The 13,370-nt window shown below is 48.5% G+C and overlaps 1 protein-coding gene across 3 annotated transcripts in view; it reads right to left on the reverse strand.

Annotated features, from left to right (window-relative positions):
* The window catches only part of RANBP10 (RAN binding protein 10), a 113,817-nt gene that overhangs the window by 79,062 nt on the left and 21,385 nt on the right, over nt 1–13,370 (reverse strand). For 2 of the 3 annotated variants that reach the window (XM_075940528.1, XM_075940527.1), the window contains exon 3: nt 2,775–2,827. The exons of the other annotated variant lie outside the window; for it this stretch is intronic. In XM_075940528.1, coding sequence (XP_075796643.1) covers nt 2,775–2,827 — 53 coding nt within the window. The remainder of the gene's footprint in view (nt 1–2,774; nt 2,828–13,370) is intronic. 3 annotated transcript variants of the gene reach the window in all.

The raw sequence follows: 13,370 nt of genomic DNA on the forward strand, positions 1-13,370 counted from the left end.
TCACCCCCCCGCCGACGCTGCTGCCTCTGAAAAAGAGGCAGCAGCGCAAAGGGCAAGGGGGCAGGCTTTCAAGCAGGCTCCCCGCACATGCCAGCTCCATGGACTCTCCTGCCCCCCCACTTACTGCCTCCTACAGAAGCAGCAAGGGAGGGGGGTAGGCAGGAGTCAGTGCAGGTGGGATGTCTATCAGAGGCAGCAGCGAGGCGGGGGGGGGGGGGTCCAAGAAGAAGCAGCCACAGACAAGCCTCTGTGGTAGAGAGCCACTGCCCTTAACCACTTACCTGCATCTCTTGCCTCTTCTCAGCCTGGGCTTAAACTATAGCCCACTGACTTACTGGTTGTCCTGAACCGTTTGTCCCTCTAATAAACGAGGGTATGTCTACACTGAAAAGTTAGTTCGAACTAACAGACGTTAGCTCGAACTAACTTTCCTAGGCGCTACACTAGCGCTCCGTTAGTTCGAACTTAATTCGAACTAACAAAGCGCTTAGTTCGAACTAGGAAAACCTCATTTTACGAGGACTAACGCCTAGTTCGAACTAGCTAGTTCGAACTAAGGGCTGTGTAGCCCTTTAGTTCGAACTAGTGGGAGGCTAGCCCTCCCCAGGTTTCCCTGGTGGCCACTCTGGCCAACACCAGGGAAACTCTATGCCCCCCTCCCGGCCCCGGACCCCTTAAAGGGGCACGGGCTGGCTACACCCAGCTAGCAGACCCTGCACCTGGCACGGCACAGAGCCACTCACCCGATGCCCCCCAGCCCACCCCCCCTTGCCGGGACCAGGCTGGTGGCTCCCGGGAGCTTGCCCTGGACCGCAAGAGGCGGGCGCCTTCCTGGGCTAGTGCGGACATCGTGGACCTCGTCCACGATCTCCGCACTAGGCACAGGAAAGTGGCCGTCTAGGGCAGGAGAGCTGCCAGCCTGGCCACCCAGGACCAGGTGTGCATGAAAATCAAGGGGGTCCACTGAGACCCCCGACCCTGAGCCCTGAGCTTACAATGGCCGTCCTGGGTCAGACCAAAGGTCCATCTAGCCCAGTAGCCTGTCTGCCGACAGCGGCCAACCCTAGGGACCCTGGAGGGGATGGACTGAAGACAGTGACGAAGCATTTGTCTCGTGCCATCCCTCTCCAGCCTTCCACAAACTTTGGGCAGGGACACCACTCCTACCCCCTGGCTAATACCACTCCATGGACCCAACCTCCATGACTTGATCTCACTTCCCTTTAAACTCTGTTCTAGTTGTAGCCTTCACAGCCTCCTGCAGCAAGGAGTTCCACAGGTTAACTATTTGCTTTGGGAAGAACAACTTTCTCTTACTAGTTTGAAGCCTGCTACCCATTCCTTTCCTTTGGTGTCCTCTAGTCCTTCTTTATGGGAACTCAGGAAGAACTTTTCTGAATGCACCCTCTCCACCCAACCCCTGCTTTTAGAGACCTCTATCCTGTCCCCCCTCCGTCTCCTCTTTTCTAAGCTGAACAGTCCCAGTCTCTGTAGCCTTTCTTCATCTGGGACCTGTTCCCAACCCCTGATCATGTTAGTTGCCCTCCCTTCTCTCAGCCTTTCTCTTCCCCTCTCCCACCTCCTTTTCCCAGTCTCCCCCAGTTTTTTTCAATAAAGACAGAGTCAATGTTGGAAGAAACGTTATCTTTATTTTGTACATCAATAAGAAGGGGGGCTAGGGAAGGGTAAGTGGAAGGAGGTGAGGGAGGAATGGGGTACGAGCCCCCGATGGGGACTGGGCTGGCTCTGCGGGCTTCTGGGGGTGGAAGCTCTCCTGCAGCCCCCCAATTGCCCCCTCTCCCCAGATGGCAGCCTGCGACAAGTGCAGCCGGGCTGATGGCCGAGTGGTGTGATGTGCCCAGTGTGGGTACTCCGGGCACTCCAAGCCAGAACTTCTTTGCAAGCGGGGCACCCCTTAGAACTGTGTGTCCGGGGTGGGGGTCGGGACCCTTTAAGCGCAGCCCTCGGCTAGCCTGAGACAGCATCTCCATGCTCTAAGTCCTCCTTTTATGCCCTGCCGGCACTGCTTCCGGCCATCCTTAAGCCCTGTTCAGAGTCCACTCAATGTGGACTTGCTAGTTCGAATTAGCAAAACGCTAATTCGAACTAGTTTTTAGTTCTAGACGCGTTAGTTCGAATTAGCTTAGTTCGAATTAACTAATTCGAACTAAGTTAGTTCGAACTAGCGCTGTAGTGTAGACGTACCCCAAGAGCTTAAAAAAAATTCCTCTCCCTGCACACCATCACCTATTCTCTTCCCTTCTAATTCTTCCACCTCCCATAGCTTCCCCCCACCCCCGCTTTTTATTGCTAAGCACAGAATCATCCGAATGTCAACAGCCAGTTGAAAGAACATACCTTAGGCCACTGGAGGATCAACGCTCTGGCGATCGATCTTCCAGGGTTCAATTTAGTGAGTCTAGTAAAGACCTGCTAAATCAAATGCTGAGAACATCCCTGTTGGTACTCCTGACTGTTGCAAGGAGCAAGGGAAGTCAACAGGAGCATTTCTCCCGTCAATCTCCCACTGTGAGGCCGCCCCAGAAAGTTGTTGCAAGGTACGTCAACTCCAACTATGCAATTCATGTAGCTGGAGTTGTATCTTGTATCGATTTTCCCTGCCAGTGTAGACCTGGCTTAGATGTACCATACTCCAAGCAGCCTTCTTGCTTTCAACCTCATGAAAAGGAAACAGTCCATATTTTTTGGAGAATCATATGATTTCAATGCAAAGATTAAGAGATGGAGTAGAAACAATTCTCAACGTGACTCACCGGGAAGTCTGTTCATGTTGACTCCTTGGGCTGAGAGTCCTATTCCCATGTACCTTCAAACAAACAGAATTCTGTTAGTTCAACACAGAAGGGTCAAGTCATGAGATTCTCCCCTCCAGAAATACAGGAAACCATTTTAAATTAGACCGCAGCATTTCACTGGAGACTCCCCTGAGCCTTTTGATGAGTTTCTGGAATCAAAGAGAAAATGCCTTAATCAGCCCTGGGAACTCATGCCTCTCTGCTCTCCAACAGCAGCTACATTCCTGCACCTCCTAATTGGTATGAAAATGAGAACCTTGGAGTAGTCACAGCTGCTAGCCCCTGTGTTTTCAGGCGTCAGGAGAAGGTGATGCCTTACAAACAGCTGACAAGACAGCACCCGAGATTTAAGGATCAGATCATTCGAAGCAACTCAAAACACTGGCTGCTGATCCTTATCCAATGACATCCAATTCCAAATCTCTCTCATCATTGAGATATCTGTGCTGTCTAAGTTAGGGATGTGAATGGTTAACCAGTTAACTGGTGAGCCTCACCAGCCTGGCTTGAATCGGTTAACCAATTCAATGCAATGTTTAACTGGTTAACCAATTAAGCAGGATTTTACATCCCTAATCTAAGTGCATGGAGGACAGGATCATCACTGGCTATTAGCCAAAATGGCCCGGGTTGCAAGCCCATGTTCTGTGTGCCCCTTAGTCTCAGACTGTCAGATGCTGAGACTGGACCATGGGGTGGATCACTGTTTGCCCTGTTCTGTTCATTTCCTCTGAAGCAGCTGGCATTGGCCACTGTCAGAAGACAGGACATTGGGCTAGATGGACCATTGGGCTTACATGAACCGAAACAGCGGCACCATGTAAAGCCCGTCAGTGCATTAAGATAGCCGGATGTATATTATTGTATTGGAAGCATCACAGGGGCTAGCAAGGACTGCAGTGAGATATCGGATACCTCCACCTGGAAGTGACCAAGGTGGGAACCCCCTTATGCACCTTAAGTTTTAACTGAGCGGTATCTGAACTCCAATGATTCTGTTTGTTCATCCCTGCCCAGGAGCTGAACGGAGAAGCATGATGCCTTGGCAAGGACTCTCCTGACAACAGACACAACTTGCAACCTGCTGCTCTCAATTTGTACGTCCCTTTGGTTTTCTGACATCTAGACAGCTGCAACAGGCTACCTGTGAGAAGCCAATAATTGTGGCGATAGCTGCCTTCTGCATGACGGAGGCCGAAAAGAGTAAGCAACCCTTCTAGTCCGTTCCCCTGCCGCTGAGGAATTGTTCCCCACAGTCTACCGGGAGGTTCAGCATTGGGCATTTTAACTTACTCAGTGTAACGACTGTACAGCAAGAGAGCTCTGGACAGGCCCGTTCACATGAACAAACACTTTCTAGTATTGTATTACACAGCTGCCTGGCCACTAGAAAGCTTCCTGTCAAAACTAGAAATGCCTGCATAATGAAAGCTGTGCACAACAAGCCGCCTGTAAGACCGCTTGTGTACACTGAGTGTCTACAGGCATGGCTCTGTGTAGCTCCCAGTGACTGTGCTTTGCCAGCGCTGGCCCAATGGGAGCTGCAGTAAGTGGTGTCGGCTCATCGGTTAACGTTCACGGTTACATGCAGGCTCCCGGGACACGGGAAGAGCCGCCTCCCCCCGGAGCAGTGGGGGAGGGGAGATAGGTGGGAGCCAATATGCGCGGGAAGCCGGCTTAAAAGCAGGGTCCCCGCAGGCACTGGCTCCCAGGGAGCCACCTGCCACCCCAAGTGTAACCGCTAATATTTTCACCGGTTAAACAGTTATTTGATTACACCCACTTTAACATCCCTAACACCTTACTGACTTAAAGTGGGTCGTGCAGACCTAAGGCTCTGCAATGTTTGCCATCAATGCATCCGTGTATGCTGAAGCGCATCCTCCTCCATGGGAAGGACTTCTTCCCCCTTTTAAAGCCATTGCTTATGATGTTCCCTAGCAACGAAAGGTACATGCATTAACTAGCCCAGATGGACTCTGGCTTTTTCCATTAGACACCCAGGCCTTCAAGTAGGAGAACCTCAGAAATGTAAGCCTATTAAACATCTTACTATTGCCCCAAATATATAAGCTCCCTAACATGTCCCTGGTAAGCAATTATATTCTGTTCCCAGATCTCCATGCATATGTATATCCACAATTACATCATTCGGGAAGAGGTTGCAAACATACAGTATATATATGTAACTCTGTTTAGAATTGGTTTTAATTTGCTCATGCACTTAAACCTCCTTGCAGTGTAATTTAGTATTTCAACACAGTATATGACTCCATGCATACCCATTTTTACATATGAAATTGCACATGCATTTCCATGGTTTTGATTTACTCTCCCCTCTCTCCTTCCCTGAAATTCAAGTTTTAAAAAGCCAGGAAAAGGAAGGCCTGGAGGGTTCCATTCTAACATGAACACCAAAGTCTTGTACACAAGGGAAGGTAAGCTGAATTAACTAGAGATCTGAATGCAAAAGTGCATTTGTTAAACACAAATTAAATTCCTGTGTGGATATTTTCATTCAGAAGTGAAATGGCCTTAATTTGCTGTAATTTAATTCAACTCCAAAATGAAAGGTACTTTTAAATTCAGATGTAGTCAATTCAACTTCTCTTCCCAGGAAAGTGCCGATGTTTAATAAACAAAAGTGACTAGTAGTAAGTTACAGCAAAGCAACAGAACACACCAACTAAAGGGTATCAGAGGGGTAGCCATGTTAGTCTGGATCTGCAAAAGCGACAAGGAGTCCTGTGACACCTTATAGACTAACAGATGTATTGGAGCATAAGCGTTTGTGGGCAAGGACATGCATCTGACGAAGTGGGTCTTTACCCACAAAAGCTTATGCTCCAATACATCTGTTAGTCTATAAGGTGCCACAGGACTCCTTGTCGCAACTAAAGAGTGAGAATCAAAAGGTCAGAGAAAAAAAAAATCAGATCCTTTTACAGAAACAATCCCTTTAAACAGAACTGCTGAAAAGCAACCATGCCTGCAGGCTCCTGGGAAGTTGCTAGGAAGGCCACAGAACAAATGTAGTCATCTGACTAACACCAGGTCTACACTGGTGGAGAAAAATCGATGCAAAATACACAACTCCAGATACATAATTACGTAGCTGGAGTCAGTGTACCTTGTATCAATTTTCTGGGGTGGCCCCACGGTGGGAGATCCACAGGAGAAACTCTCTCGTCGACCTCCCTTACTTCTTGCAACAGCAAGGAGTACTGCAGCCAACATGGGCACTCTCAGCATTCAATTTAGTGAGTCTTTACTAGACCTGCTAAATCGCACTCCAGAGCATCGATCCTCCAAGTAAGTGGAGACGTGGCCTAAGAGCTTTAGGCCAAGGAAAACAAGGTGCCGCCCACACCACTTTTGCTAGCCCATATCCCCAGTGCCACTGTCTTGAAGTGATTCTGAATTCAACAAACAGTACTACAGAACAGTGACACTGCAACTCAAGAGAATTTTTATCTGAGTGATGCATTTGGATTTTAGTCACAATTTAAGCATGCTTAGACCAAACAGCAGCTGATCACTAAGGGATCTAAAGAAATAACCTCCTGTGTTACGTACATAAATGCATACGGTGAGACAGACAGTCCCTTCTGTTGGGAAAACTGAGGACTCAGGCTTACTTACAAGCTGAGAGGTTTCAACCCTCAAGGAAATTGATTGGTTAAGCACTGATGACATGGTCAGTGCTGCGTAATATGTGAATGAACGACTCTCAGCCTCGAAGCACTTCCAGTATCAACTTCTTCTGGTAGGGTATTGGCCCATTTTTCATCACACCATCACCAAACGATGATCATTTTTGGAGAGTGAATTTGCACATACTACTGACTGATTTAGCTTGCGATAGAAGCAGCTAATGGAAAGGTCTGTGCCAATTCTTTTATTCCAAATCCACAGCAGTGCTGGCTCTCTCAGCAGGGCTGCTCAGAGGAGTTGGCAGGCTTCCCAATAGGTTAACGCAGTTTTCCCCAAAGAAAAAAGAGCAATACAAATACGCAGCCCTTTTAATAAAATGACAATGGTTACCAGAATTAGGCCTCTGCACTTTGCCATTCCAAACTGAATAGACGTGGACAGCCAATATAGGAGGTTTCTGAAGGCACTGCTGAGAGAGTAAATCAGGGCAAATTGCTTAGAGATGGGGCTACTTATACCCCAAAATTGAGGGCCCTCCAATATAAGGCACCAACCACTCACTTGGGGTATGTCTAGACTACATGCCTCTGCCAACAGGCATGTAAAATAGGCTACCCGACATAGTCAGTGAAGCGGGGATTTAAATATCCCCGGCTTCGTTAAAATAAAAACGGCCTCCACGCTGTGCCAGCTCAGCTGATTGTCGGCACAGCACGGCAGTAAAGACGCAGATCGGTTGACAGGAGAAGCCTTTGTCGACCGCTCCTGTAAACCTCGTTTCACGAGGCATAAGGGAGCAGTCGACAAAGGCTTCCTCTGTCGACTGATCCGCGTCTCGACTGCCAGGCTGTGCCGACAATCAGCTGAGCCAGCACAGCATGGAGGCCATTTTTATTTTAATGAAGCCGGGGATATTTAAATCCCCGCTTCACTGACTATGTCGGGTAGCCTATTTTACATGCCTGTCGGCAGAGGCATGTAGTCTAAACATACCCATAGAGCAATTCTATTCGCCACGCTGGCTAGCAAGAAATCATACAAGCAATCCCCTGAGACACTCCAGTTCTCCTGTGCCACCACCAGAACCGCTCCTTATACAGACGAGAGGTTATGAAACCCAATCCCACCAAATCCAAACAGGTTCCTCCGATCCCAGAGAACCAGCCACATACCCAGGTCAATTTATAACTCCGATCTTACCCAGAAAGGCACACTATACACCAATCCTTTAGAATCTAAAATGTAAAGGTTCATTAATTTAGATTAGACAGAAGGACGGAGACGGACAGACAGACAAAATTGTTGCAGAGTTCTTGGGGCAGGCTTGTAGCAGAGGTGGAATGATCTGCTGCCTTAAATCAAGTCTCTGCAATACATCCGCTGGTGGGATGGCCATCAGGCCTTTCAAGCTTCACTTCATGGCAAAGATGCACCAGAGGTGATGAACAGGACTGAAGACAAACGGAGGAACCCCCAGGGTTCCCCTCATAATTTTGGCCATGTGGATGGAATCCCGTTCTAGGAATGTAAAAGTATTTCCCAAGATGAAGTGTGTCACATGAGCAAGTCACCTGTCTGTGGCTGTCTCGGTCGTTTTTCCCGCAAATTCCAGATTGAATGGAGTGTAGCTGGATGCCTCACTGCTTCACTGTTTGTTGAATGTTCCTTGATGGGCCAATCAACCTGATTTAGCCTTTCCCAGGCACGCTGGCTAACTACTCTGTGGGAGATACTCCATTTGAAATATGGACACACATAGCTAACGTTCATTATCTTCACGTACAAAAGTGATACTTGCACACAAATAGCACATCCATCATCAGCGAATCATAAGCTTTACAGAGACATCTCATCTGGCACTCTTTGAACAGGGTTTGGGGCAACCCAACAATAGCGGTCAACAATTTGTCTGTCTGTTCGCACCACAATCCAAGAACATGTCACACCCTCCACAAGAAAAGTTGTTCGAGCTGCGTCTCGCGCAGAGAGCCCTGCAAACTCATTCCGAAACAGTTCCCCTTTTAGCGTAGTTAATCCACCTCCCTAAGAAGCGACAGCTCTACTGATGGAAGAATTCTTTCGTCAACCTAATGCCGTCTACACTGGGGATTAGGTCAATTTCACTATATGCCAGGGGATAGGGCTTTTTCCCAACGTTGAGTGGCAGGCCTGGGTTGACCTACTATGCACCGAGCATGGTTCTCTGAGGTGGTCTAAGTGCAGCTGTCGACGTATGGGAGATTGGACTTCTTCACAGTGCGTGGCAGGGCCTTCCTACCTGTTCTTCAGAACTCCACTGCACTGATCTTCACAGCCAACAGCTCCTTGATGCACTGCATCAGCAACTGAGAGAACTCCTCCAGGGTGGAGGCAGAAGTCAATGCTCTTCCATCATTTCCTGCTCCTGGGGGCCACAGCCTGTTCCTATGGGTGCCTGACTACTGATCTCCACATTCTAGCTACACAGGAAGGTGACCCGCCCGCAAGTAAGGCCAACATGGTTACCGTAGCATGCCCTATAGGTACTGGCCTGGGTGAACGTGACTGGCCCAGGGCCACTCCAGCACTGTTTGGAGAGCTTTGAACAGGGATCCCACATACTCAGATTGGGTCGGTTTCAGATGGCAGAGAAGGGCGATCTCGGTTTGATTTCACCCACAAGAAATATAATTTCTTCACCAAGCAAGTTGAAAAAGGATCAATTCAGGGTCTCGGAAGAGAGACACGGACTAGACACTCACTGGGGCCGGTCTCAGACAGGACGAGGGACCTGAGGGAGGGTCACAGCCTCATCCACTCTAGGGAGCACGAGACAGCAGAGGGTGCCGGCCCCAAGCCGCACGATTCAAAAACCCATCTTGCACGCATGTGCATCTACAGTGGGGCCCACACTGACACACCCAAACTTCATGCTCCCACATGGCGAGAGAAAGGGCAATATGAGCAGTTGTATTTCTGCCGTTTGTGATTCATGGGACTCCCTGGCATAGGCCATCAGAAATACAAGGGTTTAAGCGTTTTCCCGCCTTTTTTTTTTTTTTTAAACAGATGCCCTGCAGAACAGAAGCATTCATTTTCAAGGGGGGTATTACTGGTCCCTCTGGCTACAAACGGATTCAACAATGTAGTGATGTATTCTGGCACATCTGCAGTGAAAAGCAATAGCACCAAGGGCCACCGAAACATCTGCTAACTTTCGTTCAGGGGATGGTGCTTCCAACCCCGGACGCTGCTACAATCATACCTATTTCACTTCTGCCCGCAGGACCCAAACAGAGCCTACCACGACTGCATTTCCCTACCTACTAGGGATGGAAAAGGTTAACCAATTAACTGGTTACCTGGTGAGCATTTGGCTTACCAGAATGCATACTGGGTAACCAGTTGACTGCACTGCCAGACCCCATCCCCACCGCGCTGCAGTGACCCCGGCAGGTCAGGTGGGACCCTAGCCTCTTTGCGGCAGTCCCAGCCATAATAGCTCCAGACGAAGCCTCACCATGCCCGGTGAGACCCCTCCCGCCCTAGCTGCCCTGTGCCCACCAACGGTTAACCGCTATAAATTTAATCATTTAACAGGTTAACTGTTTTGATTGATATTTACAGCCCTATCTATGCTGGACATACGCACGCTCTCCCATGTTATTCACTGGAAAGAGCATCCAAAGAACAAGGTTGCTTTAGCCTCTATAAGACAAAATACTTGGGATTCCTGCTTAACAGAGACTGGCAAGTCAGATTAACATCTACCCGCTAATAGCCAAAATTCAATTTAACCTAGTTACAGGGAGCAAACTGCAGCTCTGCAGGGCAACACCAACTGACGCTGTGCCATCTATTATGAATTCAGTGCTCATTTGCTGCCGCCGAGAGAACAACCATCATGCAATCATCCCCGGGGGAGGGTAAAAAGCCAAGGTCAGCATCAACGTAACAGGCACTTCACAATGCTGGGTGATTATGGTTCCATTATTTCAATAATACTTAGTGCATGGCGTGGCATGAACGACAGCGAAGAATAATGCAGAGGAGAGGACATAGGGCTGGCACAGGAACTCCAAATGCTGACAGCCACACAATAACCCTGTACAGGCAGTCCCCGGGATATAGAATCATAGGACTGGAAGGGACCTCAAGAGGTCATCGAGTCCAGCCACCCGCCCTCAAGGCAGGACCAAGCTCCATCTACACCATCCCTGACAGATGTCTATCTAACCTGTTCTTAAATATCTCCAGAGAGGGAGATTCCACCACCTCCCTTGGCAATTTATTCCAATATTTGACCACCCTGACAGTTAGGAATTTTTTCCTAATGTCCAATCTAAACCTCCCCTGCTGCACTTTAAGCCAATTACTCCTTGTCCTGTCCTCAGAAACAAGAGGAACAAATTTTCTCCTTCCTCCTTGTGACACCCTTTTAGATATTTGAAAACCGCTATCACGTCCCCCCTTAATCTTCTTTTTTCCAAAATAAACAAGCCCAGTTCATGAAGCCTGGCTTCATAGGTCATGTTCTCTAGACCTTTAATCATTCTTGTCGCTCTTCTCTGTACCCTTTCCAATTTCTCCACATCTTTCTTGAAATGTGGCGCCCAGAACTGGACACAGTACTCCAGCTGAGGCCTAACTAGTGCAGAGTAGAGCGGCAGAATGACTTCACGAGTTTTGCTTACAACACACCTGTTGATACAACCTAGAATCATATTTGTTTTTTTTGCAACAGCATCACACTGTTGACTCATATTCAACTTGTGGTCCACTATGACCCCTAGATCCCTTTCCGCCATGCTCCTTCCTAGACAGTCGCTTCCCATCTTGTATGTATGGAACTGATTGTACAAGATAGGGTTATGTACAAGATGGAGACTGTAGGTTTGTTCTTAAGTTGAATCTGTATGTAAGTCGGAACTGGCGTCCAGATTCAGCAGCTGCTGAAACTGACCGCCAGTTCTGACTTACACACAGATTCAACTTAAGAACCCCAAGCGTCCCCAAGTCAGCTGCTGCTGAAACTGATCAGCGGCTGATTCCAGGAAGTCCGGGGCAGAGCAACTCTGCCTCGGGCTTCCTGTAGTCAGTGCTGGTCAGTTTCAGCAGCGGCTGACTTGGGGACGCCTGGGGCAGAGCAGCTGGGGTGCTGCTGGGTTGCTCCGAGGAGCGGCGCTGCGGGACCAACCAGCAGTGCCCCAGCTGCTCTGCCCCAGGGTCCACAACAAAAGCCTGGTCTGCTGGGGGGGCACACTATAGCTGCGCCCCCCCCAGCAGACCAGGGACATGGGGAGCAAAGCCGCAGCGGCAGCGGGGTGCCGCACCTCTGAGGCTTTGCCAGAGCAAAGTCTCAGAAGCGCGGGAACCCGCCGCTGCTGCGGCTTTGCTCCCGGTGCCCCTGGTCTGCTGGAGACGGACCCCAGCAGACCAGGGACACCGGGAGCAGCTTTTCTTGCCCCGGAGGTCGAGGTGGCGGGACCATTGCCTGCGAGCTCCGGGGCGAGAAAGCCCCGTTCGTAACTGCGGATCCGACATAAGTCGGATCCTCATAAGTCGGGGACTGCCTGTACTGCAGGACAGGTACATTTGGCGTAACTGCCGAAGGGTTGCTGCACTGGTTGGGCAAATATTAATCAAGGGAGACATGCAGTTCTTCCAAACTGAACTAATACGGGGCAGAAGTAAGGTGCATTCTTCAGAAAAGATGCGTACCCTGCAACATCCTCCCCTTCTCTGGGCAAGGTGGAGAGAGAGAGAACACAGACTGCAGAGCTTCTTGGAGAAGGGGCAGTCATCCGGTACTTAGAAAACTCCTAGCATGGAGCAAGTACTATCACATATTAACAGGACATCAGAAGCAGGAAGCCTACTAAACATCTAGCAGGCCACTGGACAATCAAAGGAGCAATTAAGGACAAGAAGGCCATTAAGGAAAAACTAAACTAATGGTTTTCTTCAGTTTTCCCAGCTGAGGATCTGAGGGAGATTCCCAAACCTGAGCCATTCTTTCTAGAACCATCTCAGATTGAGGTGTCATTAGAAGAGGCTTTAGAACAAATTGATGAACTAAACAGTAGTAAGTCACCAGGACAAGATGGACAAGAGTTCTGGGTGAATGGGCAATAAAATGGCAGACGAAACTCAAGGTTGATAAATGCAAAGTAAGGCATAATGGAAAACTTAAACCCAACTCCACATACAAAGTTACAGGGTTTAAATTAGCTGTTACTACCATTGTTGTGGATAGTCTGCCGAAAACATCCACTCAAAGTGCAGCAGCTAAAAAAAGGAAACAGAATGCTGGGAATCATGAAGAAAGGGATACATAATACCACAGAAAAGATCATCCTGCTTTTATATAAATCCATGGGACGCCCACATCTTGAATACTGCACACAGATGTGGTCACCTCAGCTCAAAAAAGACATACTGCAATTGGAAAAGGGCAACAAAAATGATGAGTGTGGAACAGCTGCTGTATGAAGAGAGATAAGTAAGACTAGGACTTTGGGCTTAGAAAAGAGACTATTAAGGGGAGGATATGAGAGAGGGCTATAAAATCATGACTGGTGTGGAGGAAGTGAATAAGGAAGAGTTATTTACTGCTTCCCATAACACAGGAACTAGTGGAGGGTGTGTTCTTTTATTAATTAGAACCCTAACTGGGCATATTTCTTATTGGATATTTTTTGGGTAAGAATACAGTAATTTCCATTGTTGATGTAATGGACACTAGAAGGGACGTGCACTTAGAACCAAGAGTTTATTTCACAAAGCAAAGCAAAATGAAAGCTGAACTAAGCAGACATGTCCTGAAGCGTCCTAAGTAGAGAGAGAACACTGAGCACCAAAAGGAGCCTGATCTGTTTCAAAGTTCACTGAACTCCTGAATGCCGAATTCCGTAGCATGCC

Source organism: Pelodiscus sinensis, chromosome 12 (genome assembly GCF_049634645.1).
Source record: "Pelodiscus sinensis isolate JC-2024 chromosome 12, ASM4963464v1, whole genome shotgun sequence".
NCBI classification, from domain to species: Eukaryota; Metazoa; Chordata; order Testudines; family Trionychidae; genus Pelodiscus; species Pelodiscus sinensis.